The sequence below is a fragment of the Rana temporaria genome, chromosome 7 (genome assembly GCF_905171775.1).
Source record: "Rana temporaria chromosome 7, aRanTem1.1, whole genome shotgun sequence".
Taxonomy (NCBI): domain Eukaryota; kingdom Metazoa; phylum Chordata; class Amphibia; order Anura; family Ranidae; genus Rana; species Rana temporaria.
Genome location: NC_053495.1, coordinates 66,574,898 through 66,602,413, shown reverse-complemented (window position 1 = coordinate 66,602,413; position 27,516 = coordinate 66,574,898). Strand labels below are relative to the sequence as shown.

The following is a 27,516-nucleotide window of genomic DNA, read 5'->3' as shown; positions in this document are numbered from 1 at the left end:
TAGAGTGAGAGCAATAATTCTAGCCCTAGACCTACTCTGCAACTCAAAAAATGCAACCTGTAGAATTTTTTAAACGTCGCCTATCGAGATTTTTAAAGGGTAAAAGTTTGACGCCATGCCACGAGCGGGCGCAATTTTTAAGCGTGACATGTTGGGTATCATTTTACTCGGCGTAACATTATCTTTCACAATATATAAAAAAATTGGGCAAAATGTATTGTTGTCTTATTTTTTAATTAAAAAAAGTGATTTTTATCCAAAAAAAAGTGCGCTTGTAAGACCGCTGGGCAAATACGGTGTGACAAAAAGTATTGCAATGACTGCCATTTTATTCCCTAGGATGTCTGCTAAAAAAAAATATATAATGTTTGGGGGTTCTGATTAATTTTCTAACAAAAAAATTGTGATTTTCACATGAAGGAGAGAAGTGCCAGAATTAACCCGGTGGGCAAGTGGTTAAAGTACTCATGGCTATAAAGAATAGAGTCATTGCTCATTAAAAAAAAAAAAAAAAAAAAAAAAAAAAAAGGGGGTCCCTCCAAATTAAATTACCAGGCCCTTCAGGTCTGGAATGGATATTAAGGGGAACCCCGCCGTAAAAAAAAACCCCAAAAAATGGCGTGGGGTCCCCCCAAATATCCATACCAGACCCTTCAGGTCTGGTGTGGATTTTAAGGGGAACTCCACCCCAAATTGAAAAAAAAAAATGGCGTGGAGTCCCCCTAAAAATCCACACCAGACCCTTATCCGAGCACGTTGACCTGGCCGGCCGCAGAAAAGAGGGGGGGACAGAGTGCGGCCCCCCCCCTCTCCTGAACTGCACCAGGCCACATGCCCTCAACATGGGGAGGATGTCCCCATGTTGATGGGGACAAGGGTCTCATCCCCACAACCCTTGCCCGGTGGTTGTGGGGGTATGCGGGCGGGGGGCTTATCAGAATCTGGAAGACCCCTTTAACAAAGGGGACCCCCAGATCCTGGCCCCCCCCTATGTGAAATGGTAATGGGGTACATTGTACCTCTACCATTTCACCCCAAAAAAAATGTCAAAGTGTTAAAAATGACAGTAGCCGGTTTTTGACAAATCTTTTAATAAAATCTTCTTTTCTTCTTTCCTTCGGGTTTCTTCCGCTGCTTCTTTCTCGGGTCTTCTCGTCCACATCTTGCCCGACGTCTTCTTCTATCTTCTCCGTCCGTCCTTCAGCCTTCTGGTCACGCATCTTGCCCGTTGTCTTGTCCTGTCTTCTCCGTCCTTCCGCCAGCCTCCTCGCATCTTGTGTCTTCTCCGGTCTTCTTCTCGGTCCGCCAGCCTTCTCGTCCCCGGACCCAGCGTTTGAATTTGATTTGGCCGCCGTTTTCCCGCTCCTGGGACCCGCCCCCCTCTGACGCCACAAGTAAACTCCTTAGAAGGTCATGTGCGTCAGAGGGGGGCGGGGTCACATGAGTGTGACACGGCGGGAACTTCTTCTCCGGGCGGCGCGATTGAAATTGAATTCCCCCGCTGTGTGACGCTCTGTGACCCCGCCCCCCTCTGACGCACATGACCTTCTAAGGAGTTTACTTGTGGCGTCAGAGGGGGGCGGGTCCCAGGAGCGGGAACACGGCGGCCAATTACAATTCAAACGCTGGGTCCGGAGAAGACACAAGATGCGGACGAGAAGGCCGGCGGACCGAGAAGAAGACCGCAGAAGACCCAAGATGCGGACGAGGAGGCGGACGGACGGAGAAGAAGACAGGACAAGACAACGGGCAAGATGCGGGACCAGAAGGCTGAAGGACGGACGGAGAAGATAGAAGAACACGTCGGGCAAGATGTGGACGAGAAGAAAGAAGCAGCGGAAGAAACCCGAAGGAAAGAAGAAAAGAAGATTTTATTAAAAGATTTGTCAAAAACCGGCTACTGTCATTTTTAACACTTTGACATTTTTTTTGGGGTGAAATGGTAGAGGTACAATGTACCCCATTACCATTTCACACAGGGGGGGGGTCAGGATCTGGGGGTCCCCTTTGTTAAAGGGGTCTTCCAGATTCTGATAAACCTCCCGCCCGCATACCCCCACAACCACCGGGCAAGGGTTGTGGGGATGAGACCCTTGTCCCCATCAACATGGGGACATCCTCCCCATGTTGAGGGCATGTGGCCTGGTGCGGTTCAGGAGAGGGGGGGGGCCGCACTCCGTTCCCCCAGGCATCGCTGCACTGAGAACCGAGCCACCAAACACCGCTGAAAGCTCGGTTCTTTCACCTCCCCGAGAGGAGAGCTGCTAACTGTCCGCAACTCTCCCGCTCTGCTCCTCCACGCTCATTGGATCACTGAGCCTTCTCAGCGGCTCGCTGATATTGCCATTAGTCAAGGCAGCTGGCAGATCCAGACTTCCTAAGTCGGGATGACACGCTGCCTTGACTGATTGCAGCGACATCAGCGGAGAGCGGACTTCAGACCACTCTCCACTGAAAACAGGTCACAGGAGTGCAAAACAAATTGCACTCCTGTGACCCTTAGAACCCCAGCTTAAAAAGCTTGGGCTGGACTTCTCCTTTAAAGGACAGCTTAGCGCCATACTTGCCTTCAGAGGTCATTGCTGTTTTGACAACAAAAGGGGCTGTTTTAGCTGCAAAAGCAGGACCTACTCAGTATTAGGTGAATGGTCATAAGGTTATGGCTGATCAGTGAACATGTTTTTGGGAACAGTGTAAAGTGATCCTTAATTCATTAAACAAACTCAGGAAATATAAGCGATGAATATTACTTTCTGTAAAACATCTTATCGTGCCTTAGAAACATGCTATAGCTTCTTTCCACGATGGACTGTAGGTTTGAAAACTGAAGGGAAAAAACCCAAAGAGCTATCCGCACCAGTCAGTTATTCTTGGCACATTTTTCAGGGAAAGCAAACAGTAAGCATATGTTATTGACAAAATACCCTGGATTCTACAGGATATTAAAAAGCCGTTGGACAACTTACACTCTTAGGCCATCTTCCATGAAATCCACAGTGTCACCTGATGCCAGCATGCTGCTTAGTGCAGTGGACACATAGATCATGTCCTGGAATCCTGGGTAATAATTAGAAGCTAGTTTATTTCAAGGTAAAGTTACAAGATAATAAAAAGACGAACACCATCTAAAAGGAATTACATTTACAAAGGTCAACAGCTATTTTAGCAACAAATAGGGAGAAAGTAGAAGGGAGTGCACACACTCATTCACACTCACAAACACTCCTTTCATACAATTTTATTGAAAGCCAACTAAGACTAGTCTAGATCAGTCTATTAAAACTGATGGTCAAGCCTCTGGGAGGATGCCAGGTACTAAAGGATATGGACGGATAAAGAATTTTTACATCAGGGAATGCAACTAAGAGCTTGGAGAATTGCGTGCTACTGGAGATCACTAGCTGGACAGTACTGTAGACATACAGATAGAAAATACAAGTATTAATTGATGGAATTGAGGGAGTGATAAATGTCATAGGGGAGACATTTGGTATACCTCTAGAGGTGGAAGCCACACTATGTGTACTGGGATATAGAAGGGAACGGAATGAGAAGAAAAGCACCACAGTTGCATTACTGAGATGTCTGTTCCAAGCCAGGAAATTAATAATGTCAAGATGGCAGGCGATAACACCTCCAACAATAAGAGAATGGGTGGGAGCAGTAAATGAGACGATATGTAAAGAAAGAGCAGTCTATACAAAAAGAGGTAATCTTAAGGAGTTTGAGGAGATGTGGAGACCTTGAAGGACCTGCCCCTCTAGTGGGTAAGAAATACAACTGGGATGAAGAAGAAATAAAAATAACACCCAAAAATAAAGACAGATATGTGCCATTTCAGGAAAGCTGGGGCTGGCCTTGAAACCTCACCAGGGGAGAGAGGATAATGGAGGGAGGGTCCAGGTATATAAAACTAAGGGCGAAGATATTAGGTACTAACCACACCGTGATCAGGTATAAGAACAGTTCCCCTGACCAATGGAGGTGATCTGAGCATTTTATCTTTTTTTTGTTTTTTCTATCCCTCATTTTGTCTCCTTTCTATTGGATGTTGCTTTCCCTTCCCTTTACATAAACAAGATAATCAATGTATATACTTAACGTTTGCACCAGCTGTATTTTATACTAAGATTAAGTTACAAATAAGGAATGATGTCGGTTCTTGGAACTTTTTTATGAAAGATTTGTTTAAATAATCAAATGTGTATAAGAGAAAAGACAAATAAAGAATGAAATTTAAAAAAAAAAATTAATTGATGGAATGCTAAGATGTCTTTTTTTTTTTTTATAGCATTGTGACACAACACAGATTTCTGCACAGCATTAGTGACATGGTGGGGATTTTTGGTTTCTGATACAGATACTTAAGTGTGCTCCTCTGGTGCTCTCATAGGACAAGGAGTCACAATGTTCAATTTGTTAGTCTTTTACTAAAAAAAAAAAAAGTATCAAAGTATCTGAAGGATGAAGTGATTAGAGTTTTACAGCACCAAATTAAATTCCCTGCTACAATATTACCAACACTCTGGTTGGTACCCAAAAGCAAAAAAGAATAGCTCTTTTTTCCATCTATGTGATAAATAAGGTCCAGAATGTGCATCTGTATCCATGCAACATAACCTTATACTCAGGGCCGCTGTTAGAAATCATGGGGCCCCGTACAGCCTACCTGATGGGGCCCCCTTTGACCCCGCCCTTGCCACCGCCTCTGACCCTGCCTCAAAAGTTGCGTTTTCGTTTTAAAATGGCGTGGTTAAAGGGGAGTGGTTGAGGGGCTGTAAAAACACAGCTCAGCTGTGTGTATTTACCCCCCCCCCCCCCCCCACAAAACACAAGTGTGCAGTAGCATCTTACAGTTCCTTGTGATCTTTAGGCCCCATACACAGGTGTATTTTTCTGGAAAAAGGCTGCTGCCAAGAGAAGGGGCATTCTTAAAATCTCCTGTGTGCATGAAGCCTTATAGCATTCGGATATTCATTCACACAGCACACAAGGTGCACATGCTGGTGTGTGCTGACTTTGCTGTGGCTGTGCTATAATCTGTGACACACAATACACCCATAAAGTAACAAAGTCAGCACACAACAGCATGTGACACACTGTGATAGAGCCATAGAGCACCTTGTGTGCTGTGTGAATGATTATCATAAGGCACTGTGAGGATATAGATGATTCTGCTGAGATTACAGTGAAAACTTCACTCACTGTGTGCTGCCCGATGGATACCGCGCTACCCTCCGCCGCCGCTAGGATTCGTTTCGCCGTTCTCTCCCTGTCAGCTCTCTCATATAAGTCCTTGAAAGAGCAGAGCAGGTAAATCACTGTATGGATCACTCCGCCAAGCACCAGGGAAGAGCGGCCGGATCTATAGAGCATGTGGCTGGGCACAGGTTTGTGTACCTCCGCCCCGAAAATGGAAAAATAGTCCCTCCCAGTGCCCACCTCCTGAGCCCCTCTGTTCACCTAAAGGGGCCCAGGAAAATATATGTATACACTCCCTAAGCCAGTAGGATGTCAATGTCATTTATTCAGCACTATTTTTGGGGTTTGAATGAAATGCACTATAAAGCTGTCCGGGCCCCCCTGATGAGCTGATAGGGCCGGGGCCCGGTACAACAGGGCTGGCTGTACTGCCCTATCAGCGGCCCTGCTTATACTTGTACTCTTAACTTAAGCAGGCACATCTGAATACAGTTCTCTACTGGTACAGCACTGATATGATGTTTTTTACCACCAAGAACCTGGCACCTGGTGGTTCTTACCATGGGATTTTCCACTTCAAAAACAAGTGTTAAAAACTGTCCTCACACTAAAATCCCTGACCTTTAGGCCCCTTTCACATTGGGGTGGTTTGCAGGCGCTATTGCTGTTTCTCCAGTGTGAAAGCCTGAGGGCTTTCACACTGGAGCAGTACGCTAGCAGGACCGCTCCAAAATTCCTGCTAGCAGCATCTTTGGAGCGGTGAGAGGAGCGTTGCGTTTACCGCTCCTCTATAGCTCATTCCAATTGAAATCAATTGGAAACCGCGGTAACCCTTTTTCGGCCGCTAGCGTGGGTTAAAACCGCACCACTAGCGGCCGAATACCGTCGCAATTCGACGGTATAGCGTCACTAAAAATAGCGGCGCTATACTGCCACCGCACCTCCCGCCCCAGTGTTAAAGGGGCCTTAGACTTTAACGCACATCCAGTCAATAGTATTATTTACTTTAGCCTTCAAACCTAACCTTCAAGCACTCTGTCCCCTAAACGCCAACATGCAGTAGTTTACTAGTGTCACAGAGCACTACATTTTCTGAAAAGTGCACAGCATCTATTTAAAGACTCTCCAACTAAATCTCTATACAGCGGTCTTCATGAAGCAGGAAGAAAACGGGAAAGAGTCACTACTTTGACTCATTCAGCTATAAATGTATATACTGTATGTGAGCCTGAGCTATAACACTCTGTATATAGAATTCCTATTTTTTTATTTTTTAGCAAAGCGGCTAAAACTAGTCTGGTAAACATGAGAAAAAATGTCAGAGCTCTTCCTGCTGGAATTGTAAATATAAAATATTTGTATGTAACATTTTATATTTACTTTATTTAAAAAAACTTTTTATGTTTAGGTCCTCAACATATAAAAAAAAAAAAAAAGATATATATTTTCTATAAAAATTGCATATCACAACCAACAGGCTGGCATATGTCATCAGAACAGAAATAGAGATGTAACCTGCCAAAGGAGGATACTTTTTCAAGGACAACTGTCATAGGATGGTTATCCCATTACTTTGGGGATATTTCTTCTTCCTTTTTGGGAGATAGAAACTCTTTAAAACTGGGGTTTTAGCACTTACACATACTATCCAAAATGTTGGCAAAAGACTGGGTTTAAATTCTCATTAGCAAAAAAATGTAATCATTGCATCAAACCTCATATACATACACACGTCTTCGCACAGACAGATCATAGAAATAGGAAGGAAAATGAGTGCAAGAAAAGAAATGATTCCCATATTTCAGACTGAAGAAAACAGGGTGACACCTGAAGAAAAAAAAAAGAGCTGTGGAATTTTACACAGAAAAGTAAGGTTTGCACAAGGAAAAGTGAAAAAAAAAAAGAAAAGAAAGGAAGAATCTAGCTGTGACTTCATCCACTCTTTTGGAGCGCACGGTAGTATAAAAATAAGCCTAGAACCATCAATAGAATTTTATCATCCAATTTTTACCATACATTTCTTATTAGTGTCTCTAAAGAGCTCCAAAAATGTGATGAAGTAGAGAAGACCTTGTTTTCAGGAGAAAGGGGAAGGTTACCTATGCCTCTACTTGTGTCCATGGGTAGCGCTGCTGTGGATTGGGAGGCAGCTGGCGGAAGTTGGGTATCAGGGGGAAAACAGCGCTGTGCTCCTACGTTATAAAGCATGTCGAGCAGCACCTTGCGATTAGATCCTTTAAAGGGAAGGGGAAGAAAAAGGCATAATTTGCTAGAGGGTAAACTAGCACACTACTGCAAAACAAAAGCAGTATATTTCAGATTAAGCACTAGCCTGTGTACTGGGATACCTTGTGCAAACAAGACACTGTGGGCCATGTCTATGAATCTGCTCTGAGCAACTACTCCACTCATACTGTACTTTCACTGTATTTCAAATAGGGCAAAATATTTTGTAGATTAATTATAACATTTCAAGGAGAGGAAAGCAAAAAATGTTGGCATTATTGAAAATATGACTGATCATGCCAAAAAACGGTCTTTTATTTAAGGATGGCAATCACACAAAGCCATTTCACATCGTTTTTTGGATCCTTTTTCCATCATAATAACAGAAAACACCCAAATGGCCCTGATAAAAAGTTTGGAATGTTTGGCCTTGGTACAGACACAGACGGTGGCACACACAGGTTAAAATGGCACTTAAAATGGGTAATTTCCCACATTTGTGGCTTTTTAAATTACAATTGGTGTCTGTGTATAAATAGTCAATGAGTTTGTTAGCTCTCACATGGATGCAATAAAGCAGGTCACTGAGCCATGAGGAGGTAGAAAAGAACAGTCAAAAGACCTGCGTAGCAAGGTAATGAAACTTTACAAAGATGGAAAGGGATATATTAAAAAAAAAAAAAAAAAAAGATATCCAAAGCCTTGAATATGCCAGTCAGTACTGTTTAATCACTTATTAACCACTTAAGACCCAGACCAAAATGCAGGTAAAGGACCTGGCCAGTTTTTGCGATTCGGCACTGCGTCGCTTTAACTGACAATTGGCATCCTTTTTTCCCCACAAATAGTGCTTTCTTTTGGTGGTATTTGATCACCTCCGCGGTCTTTATTTTTTCCGCTATAAACAAAAATAGAGCGACAATTTTGAAAAAAATGCAATATATTTTACTTTTTGCTATAATAAATATCCCCCAAAAACATATAAAAAAAAAACATTTTTCCTCAGTTTAGGCCGATATGTATTCTTCTACCTATTTTTGGTAAAAAAAAAAATCGCAATAAGCAATTATCAATTGGTTTGCGCAAAATGTATAGCGTTTACAAAATAGGGGATAGTTTTATTGCATTTTTATAAAAAAAAAAATGTTTTACTACTAATGGCGGCGATCAGCGATTTTTTTTTGTGACTGCGACATTATGGCGGACACTTCGGATAATTTTGACACATTTTTGGGACCATTGTCATTTTCACAGCAAAAAAATCATTAAAAATGCATTGTTTACTGTGAAAATGACAATTTCAGTTTGTGAGTTAACCACAAGGGGGCGCTGAAGGGGTTAAGTGCGACCTCCTCTGTGTTTCTAACTGTAGGGGGGTGTGGCTGTAGGTGTGACGTCATTGATTGTGGTTCCTGTGGCTGTAGGTGTGACGTCATTGATTGTGGATCGATGACGGCGCCACAGTGAAGAACGGGGAAGCTGTGTTTACACACAGCTCTCCCCGTTCTTCAGCTCCGGGGACTGATTGCGGGACTCCAGCGGCGATCGGGTCCGTGGGTACCGCGGCCGCGGAGCTTCGTACCGCGACTCACGACTGGGCACTTAAAGAGGACGTACAGGTACGTGCTTGTGCCCAGCCGTGCCATTCTGCCGACGTAAATGTGCAGCAGGCGGTCCTTAAGTGGTTAAGAAGTGGAAAATGTGGGGATCTCTTGATACCAAGCCAAGGTCAGATAGATCCAGGGTTGGATTAACATAGGGGCTATTGGAGCTGCAGCTCCAGGCCCCTTACCTTAAGATAGGCCCATTTGCCCCCCAAAAAAAGAAAGAAAAATCAAGTTTTGAGGGTCATAATGACCCCACATTTGGGCTGTAGGTAGCGAAAGACCACCCCCCTACTGGTCAATATCTGGGGCTCCTAGGACCTATGGTTCTAGAAATATGGAGCTCCTTGCGCAGTCTGTCAGGAGCTACATACAGAGCAGCCAGTTTAAATACAAGCTGGCACACTCTGTTTGCAGCAGACTGAGAGGATGAGCTCACAGTGCCTCTCCTCACTTCTTGTCAGAGGCAGAGCTTAATGGACAGCTTGGAGTCTTGGACCAATTGTAAAAGTGCCATTATCCCCAGCTGTCCAATAAAAGTTCTGCACAAATTTAGAAAATATAGTAAATTACCTTAAAAACAATATATATTTATATATATATATTTAACCACTTGCCACCGAGGTGGATTCTGACACTTGTAATAATCCATTTTCTTTTTGCCAGAAAATTACTCAGAACCCTAAAACATTATATATGTTGTTTTAGCAGACACCCTAGGGAATAAAATGGTGGTCATTGCAACTTTTTATGTTGCACAGTATTTGGGAAGCAATTTTTCAAACTTTTTTTTTTGGAAAGAAACGGTTTCATGAATAAAAATAAACACTAAATTTAGCCCGTTTTTTTTGTATACTATGAGGCCCTGTACACACGGCTAGGAATCCCGCCAGCAAAAAAAACGTCAGTTTTCCTGCCAGGATTCCTGGCAAGCTTGTCTTGCAAAGCCGTGCATACAGACGGCCATTCAAAAGCACCGCCGTTCTTTTAAATGGCATGAACACGGCGATGTCATCGACATCACATTCTATGCCGTTGCCGCTATTTTGTTACACCCAACACTAAACTTGTATGCTACTACGCATGCGTCAAACTCTTATGGAGCATGTGCGGATTTACCTGGGACAGGTAAGCATACAGACAACTGTTTTTCTCGGCAGGAAACCAGAAGAGTAAATAGAGAGCAGGGTTCTCTAGTTTCCCGTCAGGATTCTCGGCTGTTTTCCCGGCCAAATACTCTCCTGGCAGTTTTCCTGCCGGGAAAACCGGTCGTGTGTACGGGGCTTGAAAGATGATGTTACACTGGCAGAACACAATAACAGTGATCAATGTCATAATTTTCCACATTCCTCTCCTGTGCATACTGCTCACTGTCATACACTTTTCTCCTGTACATACTGCCCGCTGTCATACCCTCCACACTCCTCCTGTATATAGTGCCCACTGTCATATCCTCCACATTCCTCTCCTGTACATACTGCCCCACTGTCATAACCTCCACATTCCTCTCCTGTACATACTGCTCAGAATCATATCATCCACACTCCTCTCCTGTACATATTGCCTGCCGTCATACCCTCCACACTCCTCTCCTGTACATATTGCCCACTGACATACCCTCCCCACTCCTCTCCTGTACATAGTGCCCACTGTCAACCCTCCACACTTCTCTGCTGTGCACACTGCCCACTGTCATACCCTCCACACTCCTTGCCTGTAATTACTGCCCACTGGCATACCCTCCACGCTCCTCTCCTGTACATACTGCCCCCATAATACCTTCCACAACCCTCTCCTGTACATACTGCCCCCATCATATACTCCACACTCCACTCCTGTATATACTGGAGAGGAGTGGCGTCCCCTCTACACTTCACTCCTGTAAATACTGCCCACTGTCATAGCCTTTACACTCCTCTCCTGTACAAGGTGCCCACTGTCAACCCTCCTCACTCCTCTGCTGTGCATACTGCCCACTGTCATACCCTCCTCACTCCTCTCCTGTATACAGTGCCCACTGTCATACCCTGCAAACGCATCTCCTGTACATAGTGCCCACTGCCATACCCTCCACATGCCTCTCCTGTACATAGTGCCCACTGTTATACCCTCCACATTCCTCTCCCTCACCTGCACATACTTCCCACTTTTATACCACTCATACTCCTCCCCTATGCCTCTTACCCACAAAAAGTTATTTAAAATTATATTGAATGTCCTCAATGTTACCCGCTTTAGAATAGTCCCACTTTTGTTAGTTCAACTAAAGGAAATTTTCTCAATCCTCATATTTGTTCTGCCCATTATTAGTACTCATTTAATTTTGTGATTACAATTTTTGTGATGTAAAGAGGAACATAGGGGATGTCAGCTACTCTAAGTATGCCAATGGAAAAAAAAAGTGTCCCCGAAAATATTGGTGAAATGTTGGAAACTAAGCATTTGGGCACTACCCAAGGGCCATCTGGTCAGTAGGGGGCCCCACGAGAGGCTCCTTGGATCCTGTGATATTAAAGTGGTAGTAAACTTTGCTAACATTACTACTTTTTAGAGGCCCTGAGGTAGGTTATGCCATAATGTACAAGTATGCACAGCATATTAGCACATTATGGTACACTTAACTTTTAGACTGAGCCCTCCAGCGCTGCGATCAATCTGGCAGGTCACGGGCGCCGCCATCTTCACCCGGCCGGGCTGCGCTAATCTCTCTCCCATGCATGCTCATGCGTATCCTCCTTCTCTCACCCTCTCTCTCAATCACCCCTCTGCCCCTCTCTCTCTCTCACACCCTCCCTCTCTATTCAATTTAATTTGTTATAAGAAAACATAGTTTTCTTTTTTTTTTATAAAAAGCCCCACCAAAATCCTTAGCACCAGGTCCATGATGTTCTTAATCCGGCCCAGGATAGATCAAGAAAGAATTTAGCCACAGGAACTGTTCGGGATACAAAGAAAAACCCACAGGTAACCTCGGGAGAAATACAGGCTGCTCTGGAAAAAGGTGGTGTGGTTGTTTTTAAGCACAATACAATGATACTTGAACAAAGAAGAGCTGCATGGTCAAGTTGCCAGAAAGAAGCCCTTACTGTACAAGTTACACACAAAAAGCCTGGTTACAATATGCCCAACAACACCTTGACATGCCTCATTGGCTTTTTTGTGGCATTGGCGTAGTAAAGGCTTTCTTCTTTAAGTTTCGTTGAATTGTGCTCTTTAAAAACAACCACGTCGTCTTTTTGGAGAACAGCCTGTATTTCTCTGTTTTTCTTTATTCCCTGAGCAATTCCACCACCAGTGGCTGTAATCTTTCTTGGTGTACCTGACCTTGGCTTGGTATCAAAAGAGCCACATTTTCCACTTCTTAATAAGTGATTAAACAGTACTGACTGGCATATTCAAGGATTTGGATATCTTTTTATATCCTTTTCCCATCTTTGTAAAGTTTAATTACCTTGTTACGCAGGTCTTTTGACTGTTCTTTTCTACCTCCTCGTGGCTCAGTGTTTAGCCTGCTTAGTGCATCCATGTGAGAGCTAACAAACTCATCGACTATTTATACACAGACACCAATTGTGATTTGAAAGCCACAAATGTGGGAAATCAACCTTTAATTGCCATTTTAATCTGTGTGTGCCACCTTCTGTGTCTGTACCAAGGCCAAACATTCCAGGGTATGTAAACTTTTTATCAGGGCCATTTGGGTGATTTCTGTTATTATAATTTAAAAAAGGATTAAAAAAACGACGTGCCAATAAATGGCTTCATGTGATTGCTATCTTTAAATAAAATATATGTATATGTGTGTGTGTGTATATATATACACACACACACATTATATATATATATATATATATATATATATATATATATATATATATATATATATATATATATATATATAGCATTCAGTGTTTTTTACTGTTTTTCACACTTCACTTTTCATTTTTATTATATCACTGATTTATCATGAATAATTTAATAGGAGTAAGTGAAATGCAAGAACCCAAATAAAAAAATAATATTTTTTTTTAAAATCAAGAATTTTCTAAATAGGCTCTTTGTACATACATTATGTGTATGAACCAGGCTCTCTCTGTATAATATTATTGTTTCACATTTCATAAATGATTATGATATTCTATTTGCAAGGACCTGTGTGTATGTGAAAGAAAGGCCGTCTTAAATACATGAGATATAATAAGAAAAGTATGCTTCAGGAGCATTCTTCCTTCCACTCATTTCCTTGCAGAGAAAAACCACCACTTCAACATGCAAGGTTTAACACCTTTGCTGGACCGCGCTGCCAGGAGTCCCGGTGTCTCCCCAAAGTCGTTTGGTTGCTCCACATTGGCCCCGAAAACGATGAGAGCTTTAATTAGCTCCAGATGATCCTTCTGCGGAAAGAATATAGATGTACATAAAAAAAAAAAAAAAAAAAAAAAAACATACAAACATTGATACTTGACCTATATAATGCTACACAATAAAAATACGATTTACAACATACCGTATTTGCCGGCGTATAAGACGACTGGGCGTATAAGACGACCCCCTAATTTTCCAGCCAAAATGTTGGTTTTGGGATATACTCGCCGTATAAGACTACCCCCTTCCTACTAGTCATGCCTCGCCTCACGGTGCCACCATTACATGCCAGACCTTGTCACTACATGCCAGACTGTGCCCCATTACATGCCAGACTGTGCCCCATTACATGCCAGACTGTGCCCCATTACATGCCAGACTGTGCCCCATTACATGCCAGACTGTGCCCTATTACATGCCAGACTGTGCCCTTACCTTATCCCAATACATGCAGAATTGCGGCCGTACGACTTTTCTACGTCTTCTGTTCCGTGATAGGCGGAAACACAGCTACCCAGGAGGCACTGTGTTCAGTGTTCGCCTATCACGGAGGCCCTCTCGTCCGAGGACGAGAGGGCCTCCGTGATAGGCGGACCGTAAACACAGGACGAGAGGGCCTCCGTGATAGGCGGACACTGAACACAGTGCCTCCTGGGAAGCTGAGTGTTTCCGCCTATCACGGAACAGAAGACGTCTGAGGCGCGGCTTTTGAAAAATCATACGGCCGCGATTCTGGGATAAGGTAAGTTAGGTTACCGGCATATAAGACGACCCCCGACTTTTAAGAAGATTTTAAGGGGTTAGAAAGTCGTCTTATACGCCGGAAAATACGGTATATTATCAACGGTTTAAAGGAAACCCACATTGAAGAAAAAAAACAAAGACTTCCATAGCTGACCGCTTTCAGGAGATAGAAATAGCCTGGATTGTTTCTGCCTACAAATACCTACACCTGTAGCTAGTGAAAACTAGATGAAAAGTTTCAACTTCTGATCTGCATACTCATGCACTCATGTATTAGTGGCTCAGCCAAAATGTTTTTCTTATTTGTTTGGTATATGAGTAGCGAATAGTTATAAACTTCTGACTTTTAATTTTCTTTTTTCTTGCTGTGTGTCCCATTTGGGAGATTTTTCTTAAAATGTGTGAAAACACGGCAGGGAGCAAGAGAAGATCTCAGACAGGGAAATCCTCTTTTACATAGTTACCACTGAAACAAAATTTACTCACTGGAGGTTTGCATGTCTAATTCTGACTGAAAAAAATTGGTCTGTGCTCCATTTCATTTAGTACAATAAGAGAGTTAACAAAAGCCAACAAAATCAAAAGGAGGCCTGAATATTACCTGGTACAAAAAATACTTTAGGTAATACAAATAACCAATGAATAATGGCTAAGGGGTTCTTATGGGCGTGTCTGGGCAGGGGTAGTGTGTATGCTTCTTCAACTAAACAAATGAAGCCGCATGGCTAACAAACATGAACTCTGCCTCTGACCATAACAACTCAAAAGACTCCTGCATTACCGCTGGTATGAATCCTTATTCTGTGTTGTTCCAGAGAACAATGCATACCCGGATTATACTACTGTTCCTGTGGATGGGTGGTTATCTGCAGGTGTACGCTATGCATTCTGACATGTGCTGATCAGACACACAGCAGAGACAAGAGCACCCATCCCCTCTTAACCGATAATGTCCTTGCAGATTGAACATATCCGCTCCAGACGATCGTTCTGTGCATTGCAGAGTGGTCCTTCACTGGCAGACATATCCCCACTCTGCAAACACCTCTCTCCAACCTCAGGAAGTTTTCCACTACCAGACGGGACTCAACCAGCATCAGTGTTCCCCAGTCAGCTCTTTAGAGCGGGGTGCGGGAGTACTTACACTGGGCGACACTATGACACTACATATTAAATACATTTTCATAAAATTTCCACAACACCAGGTGGGAGCCTTGAAAATGGGAGAAATAGATGCTTGATGCTGGAAAGCCCACGAACAGATCTGGTGAGCCATAACAGGGAAGGAAGGAACCTTATCCTTTAGACCATAGGCTTATATGAGGAAATGTCTTCTCCTTAGACTCTTATACAGAAACAAACTGAGATTAGCCCTGTGATCAAAGGGCTTATACACAGGAGCTGAAATCCAACTCACAGAAACTCTGAACGGTAAACCAGTTCTAGTGATGACTTCTGTAGGTTGAGGAACCCATTGAAGCTCTGGAAAGTCTGCATTGTCCATTGGACATAGCAGACACAGGGAGGACTGACCCTACAGGTAATTCACAAGGGTATCCCTAGAAACAGAACAGAATGAAAACCAGGGCAAGCACCTTGGAAAAAACCTGGGAGGGCCGTGGACAGGCCAAAAGGAAAGGTGAGAAATTTGCAATCCTGATCACCCACAGTGAAAAAACATAGCATTGATAAAAAGAAAACAAATGAGAATGTATAAGTATCCCAGCTGTCTACTGAAGTCAGAAAAAAAAAACAGAAGCAGGGAAAGACTGACCTGGCAAATTTTATTATGCAAAACTTTTGAACCAACAGAAACAGGTTGTGGGTTTTTGGATCCATGGTCCGAACACCACAACTTATCCACGGAGTCCTTGAACAAAGAATTATCCTCTACAGGGAAAATAAACTTCTGGTTAAGACGAGATGGCAGGGACCACTACAGGGACCGTCCATTTTTTGAAGCAAAACTGCTCTGGAGGAGAAAATAGCTTCTCAGTGTTGGGCCAGTCACGATATGGCCCTGGACAAATGATGGTCTGTTTTTTTTTGCATGCTAGTCTCATCGAAAACCATTAGGTAACTAAAATTCCGAAAATTCTCATAAGACAAAATACAACTGATGCATGTCATGTAATGTATTCTTTAGTTTCCAAGCATGCAGGTTAGTGGTCACGCAAATTTTTTCGTACAAATTCTATACCAATTACACGAAAATTGTTCTGTTATCATACGAGAAAGATTTTCGTGCTTCTCCCTTCAGATATTTGGCAATGAACTGTCGTGATTGGCTCTAGCCGTGTAATAAGGTATATATGTGCTGAAATGTCTGTTTACAGGGTATAGGGACATAATAGTTAACTGATTCGTTTTAACCACTTGCCGACCACGCACCGCCGTTCTACGTCGGCAAGTTGGCTCTGCTGGGCGAGAGCACGTAGTATAACGTCCTCTCTCTCAGCCACCACTAGGGGCGCGCGCGCGCCCCCCGCTCGCCCTCGACACCCGTGCGTGTGCCCGGCGGGCGCGATCACCGCCGGGCACACGCGATCGCTCGTTACAGAGCGGGGACCGGGAGCTGTGTGTGTAAACACCAAGCTCCCGGTCCTGTCAGCGGGGGAAATGCTGATCTTCTGTTCATACAATGTATGAACAGAGGATCAGTGTTTCCCCTAGTGAGGCCACCCCCCCCCCCCGCACAGTAAGAACACACAAGGGACATACTTAACCCCTTCCCCGCCCCCTAGTGTTAACCCCTTCACTGCCAGTGGCATTTTTATAGTAATCCAATGCATTTTTATAGCACTGATTGCTATAAAAATGCCAATGGTCCCAAAAATGTGTCAAAAGTGTCCGAAGTGTCCGCCATAATGTCGCAATACCGAAAAAAAATCGCTGATCGCCGCCATTACTAGTAAAAAATATATATTAATAAAAATGACATAAAAATACCCCCTATTTTGTAAACGCTATAACTTTTGCTCAAACCAATCAATAAACGCTTATTGCGTTTTTTTTAATGAAAAATAGGTAGAAGAATACGTATCGGCCTAAACTGAGGAAAATTTTTTTTTTTATATATATATTTTTGGGGGATATTTATTATAGCAAAAAGTAAAAAATATTCATTTTTTTCAAAATTGTCTCTCTATTTTTGTTTATAGCGCAAAAAATAAAAAACGCAGAGGTGATCAAATACCACCAAAAGAAAGCTCTATTTGTGGGAAAAAAAGAACGCCAATTTTGTTTGGGAGCCACGTCGCACGACTGCGCAATTGTCTGTTAAAGCGACGCAGTCCCGAATCGCAAAAAGTACTCTGGTCTTTGGGCAGCAAAATGGTCCGGGGGTTAAGTGGTTAAAAACGATTAAAAAGGTAGATAAAAATCAATTATATAATGTACCTGTAGTTTTTTAGTTTTGTTTTTGCATTTAGTTTCGTTTTAGCATGTTATGCTGTATCTGTGCTGGACAGTGCCATAGAGCCGTATTGGTTTGAAAACAAAACTAAAATCTCCCAGTACTGTGGTGATCAGGAAACAGACAACCAGGAAGTGTCCAAAACAGAGGAGAATTACAGCAAAATCAGAGCAAAAATTAACAATGAGGACATGAAACCAGGACTGCAGTAAGGTAAAGGAAGCTATTTAGCTAAAAAAAAGAAATTTCCTTTAGTGACCCTTTAAGAGTGAATGGAATGGAAAGTCTAAGCAGGTTTGGGCAATTGTAAGGACTAGGAGATTCTGTTTCTCTGGCTTTTATCTGAATACGAACGTTAAAAACATTAAACTTACATGGGAGATAAGCGATGAAAAAAAAAAAAACTTTTGATTTAGAGATTATTAAAGTGGAGGTTCACCCAAAAAAATCTATTTTAAACATTAGATTGGGCCTAATTACGGGAAGCAGAATCGGGTGTTTTGATTAAAATCAATGCAGTACTTACCTTTTTTGAGATGGATGTTCTCCCGCCGCTTTCAGGTATGGGCTGCGGGACTGGGCGTTCCTATTTGATTGACAGCCTTCCGACCGTCGCATACAGAGCGTCACCAGTTTCCGAAAGTAGCCGAACGTCGGTGCGCAGGCGCCGTATAGAGCCGCACCGACGTTCGGCAACTCGTGACGCGATGTATGCGACCGTCGGAAGGCTGTCAATCAAATAGGAACGCCCAGTCTCGAAGACCATACCCGGAAGCGGCGGAGAACATCTATCTCAAAAAGTGTAAGTAATGCATTGATTTTAATCAAAACACCCGATTCTGCTTCCCGTAATTAGGCCCAATCTAATGTTAAAAAAAAAAGAATTTCGGGTGAACTCCTGCTTTAAAGAAGGAAGAACTTTGGTAACACAGACTAATTTTAAAACAGTAGATAGGAACAGCTATTTATCTTTGGACAGCTGTCACCATACCCCTTGTTTGGACAATATACCAAAAGGACAGCTTCTAAGATTAAGAAGAAATTGCACGAAGACTGATGTATTTCTCAAACACGCATACTTCATCAGCAAAAGGTTTGTGGAAAAAGGCTATAAACAGGACTTTATTATTAAGAAGAAAATAGAAGCTGTCTCTTTTTTGGAAAGAGCTGCTCTAATCAAAGATTCAACAAAAATGAATACATTTGCCAGTGGAGTGCCTCTTGTAATGGACTACTGTGTGCAACAGCAAAAAAACAAAAGAACAAAAGCTGGACAGCCGCACTCCAAAATTTTCTTTAAAAGAGATGTCTTTATTTTCAACTGTGCATACAGTCACTGCAAGCCCACAAAAATCAGTATGGCCAACGTTTCGCACTGGCGTCAGTGCTTAGTCATGGCTTACTGTGTGCAACACAAACAAATTGAGACAATCTGCAGGAAGTATTGGAATATTGTGAAAGCGGATCGCCATTTAGGAACAATATTGCCTTAAAAACCTTTATTTACATATCGTAGGGCCCCCACTCTGAGGGATATGATCGCCAAAAATTTATTGGACCCTCTTGTGAAGAAGTCTTTTACATTTTTTAATGGAAAAGGTTATTATCCATGTAAGACTTGCTTTACCTGCAGACACACGAAAGAAAGTAAAAAGAAAAAGGAAACCTTTAAGTCTGCCTTAACAGGAAAGGAGTATAAAATTAAAGACTTAATTTCCTGCAAGACTGAAGGGGTAGTCCATTTGTTAGAGTGCCCGTGCAAGATTCAGTATTTGGGAAGAACAAAAAGAGAGCTTTGGAAAAGACTTTGTGAACACATGTAGAATATAAAAAAATGGGTTTCCAAAGCACAGTCTATCCCGTCGTCATGACCATTGTCATAATAGAGACCCCTCATCCTTAAAAGTATGGGGAATTGAGAAATACAATATGGTCAAAAAAATTGGTCAGACTGAATCCCGTTGGATACATGAACTTTGCACTTTAGTACCCCATGGGCACAACGTGGATTTTGATCTAAATTGTTTTATCTCTAATTATTAGTTGGAGGCCTATCCCATAGAAAGTTATTAATATTTTAGTTTTACTACTCTCTTTCGATTAATATATTTTATTTTTGTCCCCCCCCCCCCCCTTTTAAAACACCTACATCCTCTCATTCCAGACATTTCGATTTTTAATTTCGTTATGGTATGATGGTTTGATAATTTGGCCCCGATTCATTCACTATATATACATACAGTACAGACCAAAAGTTTGGACACACCTTCTCATTCAAAGAGTTTTCTTTATTTTCATGACTATGAAAATTGTAGATTCACACTGAAGGCATCAAAACTATGAATTAACACATGTGGAATTATACATAACAAAAAAGTGTGAAACAACTGAAAATATATTTCATATTCTAGGTTCTTCAAAGTAGCCACCTTTTGCTTTGATTACTGCTTTGCACACTCTTGGCATTCTCAAGAGGTAGTCACCTGGCACAGCACCCCATCACTCTCCTTCTTGGTCAAATAGCCCTTACACAGCCTGGAGGTGTGTTTGGGGTCATTGTCCTGTTGAAAAATAAATGATGGTCCAACTAAACGCAAACCGGATGGAATAGCATGCCGCTGCAAGATGCTGTGGTAGCCATGCTGGTTCAGTATGCCTTCAATTTTGAATAAATCCCCAACAGTGTCACCAGAAAAGCACCCCCACACCATCACACCTCCTCCTCCATGCTTCACGGTGGGAACCAGGCATGTAGAGTCCATCCGTTCACCTTTTCTGCGTCGCACAAAGACACGGGGGTTGGAACCAAAGATCTCAAGTTTGGACTCATCAGACCAAAGCACAGATTTCCACTGGTCTAATGTCCATTCCTTGGGTTCTTTAGCCCAAACAAATCTCTTCTGCTTGTTGCCTTTCTTTAGCAGTGGTTTCCTAGCAGATATTCTACCATGAAGGCCTGATTCACACAGTCTCCTCTTACCAGTTCTAGAGATGTGTCTGCTGCAAAAGAACCTAGAATATGAAATATATTTTCAGTTGTTTCACACTTTTTTGTTATGTATAATTCTACATGTGTTAATTCATAGTTTTGATGCCTTCAGTGTGAATCTACAATTTTCATAGTCATGAAAATAAAGAAAGCATGTTCTGACTTGATCTGAAGAAGGGCGGTAGCATGCAAGCCCGAAACGCACATCCATGTCTGAATACTCTGGTATGTAACCTTTACGAGAAGATTTGAAAAATAAAACGATTTTAAGTGCAGCAAATCTTGAACTTTTTCATATATATATATATATATATTTTTTTTTTTTAAGGGAAGTGTTATTTACTTATTATTGTCATTATTTGAATTACTGTGCCATTTGTGAGTTTTATATGCTCATATAGTTCTTAAGGTCTTTCATTGTTCCAATTATTTTTGACATAATGCGACCATTGGTTACACTTAGGGTTGTCCCGATACCACTTTTTTTTTTTTTTTAACAGAAATGTTTTTATTGATACAAAAGGAAGCATTTGAGACAGGACAATGCAGAGTTTTAGATTAACAGCTTAACAGAACTGTGGTACAGCAAAATTCAGTATTTCAGGAAGTACAATACATTATGATTACTAACTTAGGTACAGAGTATGACACTGGAATGAGACCCAGCCGGGTCTAGGTCGGGAGGTCGGATAAAATGAAGATTGCTCATGTGTAGTGCAGGGTAATAATCATTTTCCCCCCGGAGCGGGGGGGGGGGGCGAGGCGCAAGTCTCTATAGTGGTACAGAGGAGAGAGCTTGTGGTAGTCTTTCATTGTGGATCAATGGCATTTAGCGAATCGTGACCCCGGGGTCCCCGTCCAAGGGCAAGGCACTCTCAGCATGTAGGGGGTAGCGCGTGGGGTTGGACACGGCAATAAGGGCAGGGATTCGGTCATGTAGGGCGTCACAGGTCTAAGGGTGTCGTCAGCCACACTACCGCACAGAGGTGGACCCAGCCGCCACCCACGAACCCCAGACCTTGTCAAATTTCTGGGGGCACTTCCGCCCCATGTATGTCAGCTTGAAGAGAGGTAACACGGAGTCTACAAGGGCAAGCCACTGAGCCACCGTTGGGGGGGCCGTTAGTCTCCACTGGCGCAAAAGTGCCTTCCTGGCGTAGAAACTAAGGTAGAACAGTTGTAGACCAGCGTGTGTAGACTGTGTGACCCCTTCCGTAATACCCAGGAGAAGAACCTTAGGGTCCAGTGGCACTCGGAGGCCAGTGGCGGCAGCAATTTTGCCCGCCACCTCCTCCCAGTAACCCCGGATCACCGGGCAATCCCACACCACATGATAAAACGTTCCCGTCTCTCCCTGGCATTTCGGACACTGGTCCGATTGGGTGCGGTATATCCGGGCAAGCCGCTGGGGGGTGTAGTAGGCCCTGTGTAAAAATTTCAGCTGGATGAATCTGTCCCTAGCAGATATGACTGTTGGAATATAATGTGTCAGCGCAGTCTCCCAGTCATCATCCGAGAGACCCGGGATGTCTACTCTCCACACTCTGAGAAGGGGGGACTCCCCTCCTGAGTCTTCACACGTGAGTCGGAGGTAGGTGGATGAGACTATCCTGTCAATCCCCCGGGAGATAAGGAACCTCTCTATCCTATGTGGTTCTACCAAAGTTGTCCTGGAGAACTGTGCCTGGGCCGCGTGTCTCAGTTGCAGATATCTGAACAACATCCGTGACGGAAGTCCGAATGCCGCTCGTAGCTCCGGAAATGAGAGCAGCGTTCCAGCAGGCATGATATGCTGAATTTTAATTATTCCATATCCTGCCCAGACGCTGGGGTCCGGGATAGATCTGAAATGTGAGAGCCTCGGGTTGCCCCAAAGGGGAGCATGGGGCGAGATGGAGCCAGGGGCCGCCATAGCGGCCGCCACTTCATCCCACACCTGGACTGTGGTGCGCATTGGGAGGGTAACCTGTGGAGAGGCCCTGGGCCCCCTGTAGACCAGATTCGTGAGGGCGGCGTATGAGCCCAAGGCAGCAGCTTCGAGATTCACAGCGGGATTGGACCTAGTCTGTTTGAACCACCAGCGCACGGTGACCAGCACCGCCGCCCAGTAATATTTTTTAAAAGAGGGCAAGGCCAATCCCCCTGAGGACAGGGGGAGCTGGAGCTTACGCAAGGCTATTCTAGGGACCTTCCCCCCCCAGACAAATGAGGAGACCACGCTGTCCAATTTACGAAAGAAGGAGGCAGGGATAGGGACCGGGGTATGTCGGAAGATGTAAAGTAACTTGGGGAGAAATACCATCTTGAGTAGGTTCACCCTTCCCACCGGGGTCAGAGGAAGAGTCCTCCAGGCCTGGCATTTTACAATTAGGGCCTGTAGAACCGGGTATAGATTGTCAGTGAGGTAGTGGTCCAAGGAATTACTGATCTCCACGCCAAGGTAGCGGAACTTAGACACCCTACTCAACGGCGTCAAGTCCGCCGTGGGGGGGTTGAGGGAAGACAAGCGAAATAGACTAGATTTCCCCCAATTAATTCGGATCCCGGAGAACCCACCGAACCTGTCAATAATTTCAAGGGCTGCCGCAAGGGATCGGGAATCGTCACCAAGATATAGAAGGGTGTCATCAGCATAGAGCGACACCCTTTCAATCAACGGGCCTACCTCCAGACCCCTCACCTCGTGCGTCGAACGGAGCATAATAGCCATAGGTTCGATAGCCAGGGCGAAGAGCCCTGGAGATAGTGGGCACCCCTGCCGCGTCCCTCTACACAAACTGAATGGGGGGGATATATTACTACCAGTGCGAACCCTGGCTGTAGGCGATCCATACAGCAACTTGATCCAGCCTATGAACCTAGAGCCGAAGCCGAATTTAGACAACACTTTCCACAGGAAGGCCCACTCTACCGAGTCAAAAGCCTTCTCTGCGTCCAGTGAGGCCACCGCCCCCTCAGTGTTCTGTTCACTAAAGAGTGCTATATTAGTGTGGAGCCTGCGAATATTTATATCCGTGCCCTTCCCTGGCATAAATCCCGTCTGGTCACCATGTACCAGCGAGAGGATCACTGTGTTCAACCGACCGGCCAGGATCTTAGTCAGAATTTTGGCGTCTACATTGAGTAGTGATATTGGCCGGTAGGATGAGCACAGCTCCGGGTCTTTCCCAGGCTTAGGTATTACCACGATCACTGCATCCATCATGGAAGGCGGGAGGGTTTGGCTCTCCAACGCTGCACAGAGTGTAGAGTGAAAATAGGGGCCCACCACCTCAAGATTAGATTTGTAAAATTCCACGGGGAGTCCGTCAGGGCCTGGGGTCTTACCTGCCTGCATAGATTTAATTGCATTTTGGACCTCCTTCAGCGTGACAGGGGCCTCGAGGGTTCGGCTGGCAGCGGAGGTCAAGGAGGGGAAGTCTAGGGTGTGCAGGAAAGCGTCAAGGTCTTCCATGGTATAGGAAGCTCTGGACGTGTAAAGGTCTTGGTAGTAGCGCTCGAATCTAGCGTTAATTAACAGAGGGTCCGAGATCAAGGTATGATCCTCGTTCCTAATATTTGCTATACAGGAGTTCCCCGATCGCTCAGTCGCCAGCCAGGCCAGCATCCTACCCGCCCGCTCCCCCTGTTCAAATATTCGCTGAGTTTGAGCCAGAAGGAAACGGCGGCAGGAGGCAGCTCGGATGAGTGCCAACTCCCTATAGGCAGTGAGCATGTCGGCGTGGGATCCCGGGTCGGGTGTCTCTGCATATCTATTTTCTAATCTCATGGCCTGTCTCTCTGCCTCAGCTAGCTCCAACCTGGACTCTTTTCTCACTTTGGAAATGTTAAACTGGTATCTTCCCCTGGTATAGGCCTTGAAAGCGTCCCAAACCACCCCAGGGGGCGCCGTGCGGTCATTGTGCGTCCAGTAGTCTCCAAGCTCTGAGGGCATTAGGGGCTCCAGTCTCTCGTCAGTAATCCAGTATCTAGAGAGCCTCCACAGACCCTGCGCCGCGGCAGTGTCCGTGGAGAGCTCCAAGAGGACCGGGGCATGGTCCGAAATCCCCCGCGACAGGTGGGATATCGCCTGCACCCTGGACAGGAGGGGGTCTGTGACATACATCAAGTCTATCCGGGACAGTGTCGCGTGGGTGGCTGAGTGACATGTGTATTGTTTGTCATGCGGGTATTTCCATCTCCATACATCGGTCAGTCCATACACCTCTGCCCATCTAGACAATGCTGAGTCAGTCGTTTGGTCAGGGTTCAATCTGCCAACAATGGGCTTGGGGGCCATGTTGAAATCACCTGCCCAGAGCACCGTGGCCAAGGGGTAATCAGCAATGGCTGTCTGCACCTTGCGTAGAACCGTCATGCCCATCGAGGGGGGCAGGTACAGTCTGACGATCACTACCTCCAGTCTGTCACACAGAGCATGTATAATGACATATTGGCCATCGGGGTCCAGGCGTAGGTCCAGGAGGACGAATGGAAGCACTTTGTGAATTAGGACACTGACTCCGCGGGAGTGAGAGGAGTGGGTGGAGTGAAAGTAAGAACCCACCCAAGGCTTTTTAAGTGAGAGAACCCTGGAGCCAGTAAGATGGGTCTCCTGGAGTATGCTTATGTGCGGGTGATATCTCTTGAGATATGAGAGCACCAGGGACCTCTTAAATTTAGAGTTCAACCCCCTCACATTCCAAGACAATATTCTCAGGGGAGCCATAGCAAGGGGAAGATAATATACTGCGCTCCACCGTCTCCCGGACCCCCGCCCATCCCCCTAGTTAGAGAGCAAGGACACACCCCCTCCAGCAACCACATCATACCCTGCATAGTCATTAGGGGAGCAAAATTAAGCCTGTAATCACATCTATTATTAAATGTACCTGTACCGTACCAGTAACCGAAAAAAAAGAAAAAACAGAAAAGAGAACTGAACCCCTCCCCCCACCCCACGCAACCGCTAAAACTCGGGCGCGTTTGAAATCCCAAACAGTCCATGACTAATAGTCTCTGGGAGGCAATGCACCAACAGGGCGCCTAGGAGGCCCAACAGAAGATGTCCACTAGATGGACCTGCATCTATGCCACCCGCTTCATAAAGGAAGTGTAAAACAAATAAAAAGTTGCATAGAAGCAAGGATTCCGGATAAGAGAAAGTATATATAAATGTTTTCCCTGCAAAGGAGTCTAATCACCCAGCTACTGCTGGGGGCACGTTCTTAAAAACAAAAAAAAGGGTTAAGCGGTGCCCCGCCAACTGTTACAAACCAAGAGTGTAGGTAACGGAACCTTGTTAGGAACCGAATCTGCTCCGCTCCCGGGTCCCCGGGCCGTAGGTAATAAAGTAGCTCCGTCCCCCGTCAACTGTTACAAACCAAGGAACGTATGTAACGGAACCTCGTTAGGACCCGAATCTCCTCCTCTCCCGGGTCCCCGGGCAACAGGTAATAAAGTAATAAGGTAGTCTCGTCCCCCAGCGCCCCACATACTCACAAATGGGTCCATGGTCCGGCATCCAATGGCGGGGGGAAGCATCTTACCCATCGGTGCCCGCAGGACTCGGGGTGGTGACGCACGGCCGGTGAAGACTGGAGAGGTGAGTCCACATCAGGGCGGGCAGGGGGAGACAAAGCTGATCGAGTGGAAGCGGGATCCGTCCGGAAGATCATCGGGAGCGACGGTCAGGAAGGCTCCACAAGAGAGCACACCTGCTGTGTTGATAGCTGATCAATGGCGCGGAAGGGTCTCCAGCCAGGCAGCCGCCTCTTCAGGAATCACAAAAAAGCGATGGGATTCCCCATCCTGGACACGTAGTCTGGCGGGGAACAACATACTGTACTTGATCCCTCTCTGGCGTAGGGCCTGTTTCACCTGGTCGAATGATTTCCGTTGTTTTTGAGTCTCCACAGAAAAATCAGGGAAAATCATTAGGCGAGCTCCCTCGAAGCGCAGGGCCTCAATCTTCCTGCTTTCACGTAGCACTGCATCCCTGTCCCGAAAGTTTAGAAGGCGCAGGATGAAAGTGCGTGGGGGTGCACCCGGGGGGCCTCGGGCGGCCGGCATCCTATGGGCCCTTTCCACTGTGAAGTATGGAGAGAAGGGAGCCTGGGGGAGCAGCTGGCGAAGGAGGCGTTCTGTGAAAGCGACGGGGTCCGGGTCTTCTGCCCTCTCCGGGAGGCCAATGATACGGAGATTATTCCTCCTGTTACGATTTTCCGCGTCCTCTGCGCGGTGCTCGAGGGCTCTGACCTTGGTAGTAAGGGTGCGAATAGAGGAGGCATGGTCCCCGAGCACTTCTTCCGCGTCCCCCACGCGGCGCTCGGCCTCCGTCAGTCTGGTCCGGACCTTATCCATATCCTTCCGGATAAAACCCATCTCCAGCTGCATGCCATCTATTTTCTCGGTCAGGGTGGATTGGCAGGTGGAGATGGCTTGCATCAGAGCAGCGAAGTGGTCCTGGTCTTGCAGCGCCGGGTCTGCTTCATCAGTTTGGGATGCCATGTTGAACACCACGAGGGATCCGGGCTTCCCGCCACTAGGACGAACGCGGGCTGGAGGAGACTTCTGAAAGGTGGTTTTCTTCCGCTTGTAGGGCATACCCGCCCAGGGGGCAATCCGGTAAGGTCCCCGATCGTCAGGGACAGGATAAGTCGCAGGGAAACAGGATAATTAGCGGGTATGGCTGCGGAGCTCCTCTGCTAAGCGTCCGTCTCCATCGCCATCTTGGACACGCCCCCCCCCGATACCACTTTTTTAAGACAGAGTACAAATACCCATACTTTTTTTTCAAGTACTCGCCGATACCGATACTTTTTTTTTTTATGTCATGTGTCAGTATTTTTTTTTTATTTTACAATTTAAAAATGTTCACATTCTTTTTGTTGTTTTTTTACAATGATTTCTTGGGGGGGGGGTGTATGTGTCAGTGTGTTTATTTTAATATGTATTTTTTTTTACAATTAATTATTTTTATTATTTATTGC

At 44.9% G+C, this 27,516-nt stretch overlaps 1 protein-coding gene across 4 annotated transcripts in view; it reads right to left on the bottom strand.

Annotated features, from left to right (window-relative positions):
* PLA2G6 (phospholipase A2 group VI) overlaps positions 1–27,516 on the bottom strand; it is a 157,083-nt gene that overhangs the window by 73,088 nt on the left and 56,479 nt on the right. For 3 of the 4 annotated variants that reach the window (XM_040359537.1, XM_040359535.1, XM_040359536.1), the window contains 3 exons: positions 13,318–13,426; positions 7,302–7,436; positions 2,967–3,057 (listed from right to left, as the gene is read on the bottom strand). In XM_040359537.1, coding sequence (XP_040215471.1) covers positions 2,967–3,057; positions 7,302–7,436; positions 13,318–13,426 — 335 coding nt within the window. The remainder of the gene's footprint in view (positions 1–2,966; positions 3,058–7,301; positions 7,437–13,317; positions 13,427–27,516) is intronic. The other variant, XM_040359540.1, reaches the window with a different exon arrangement.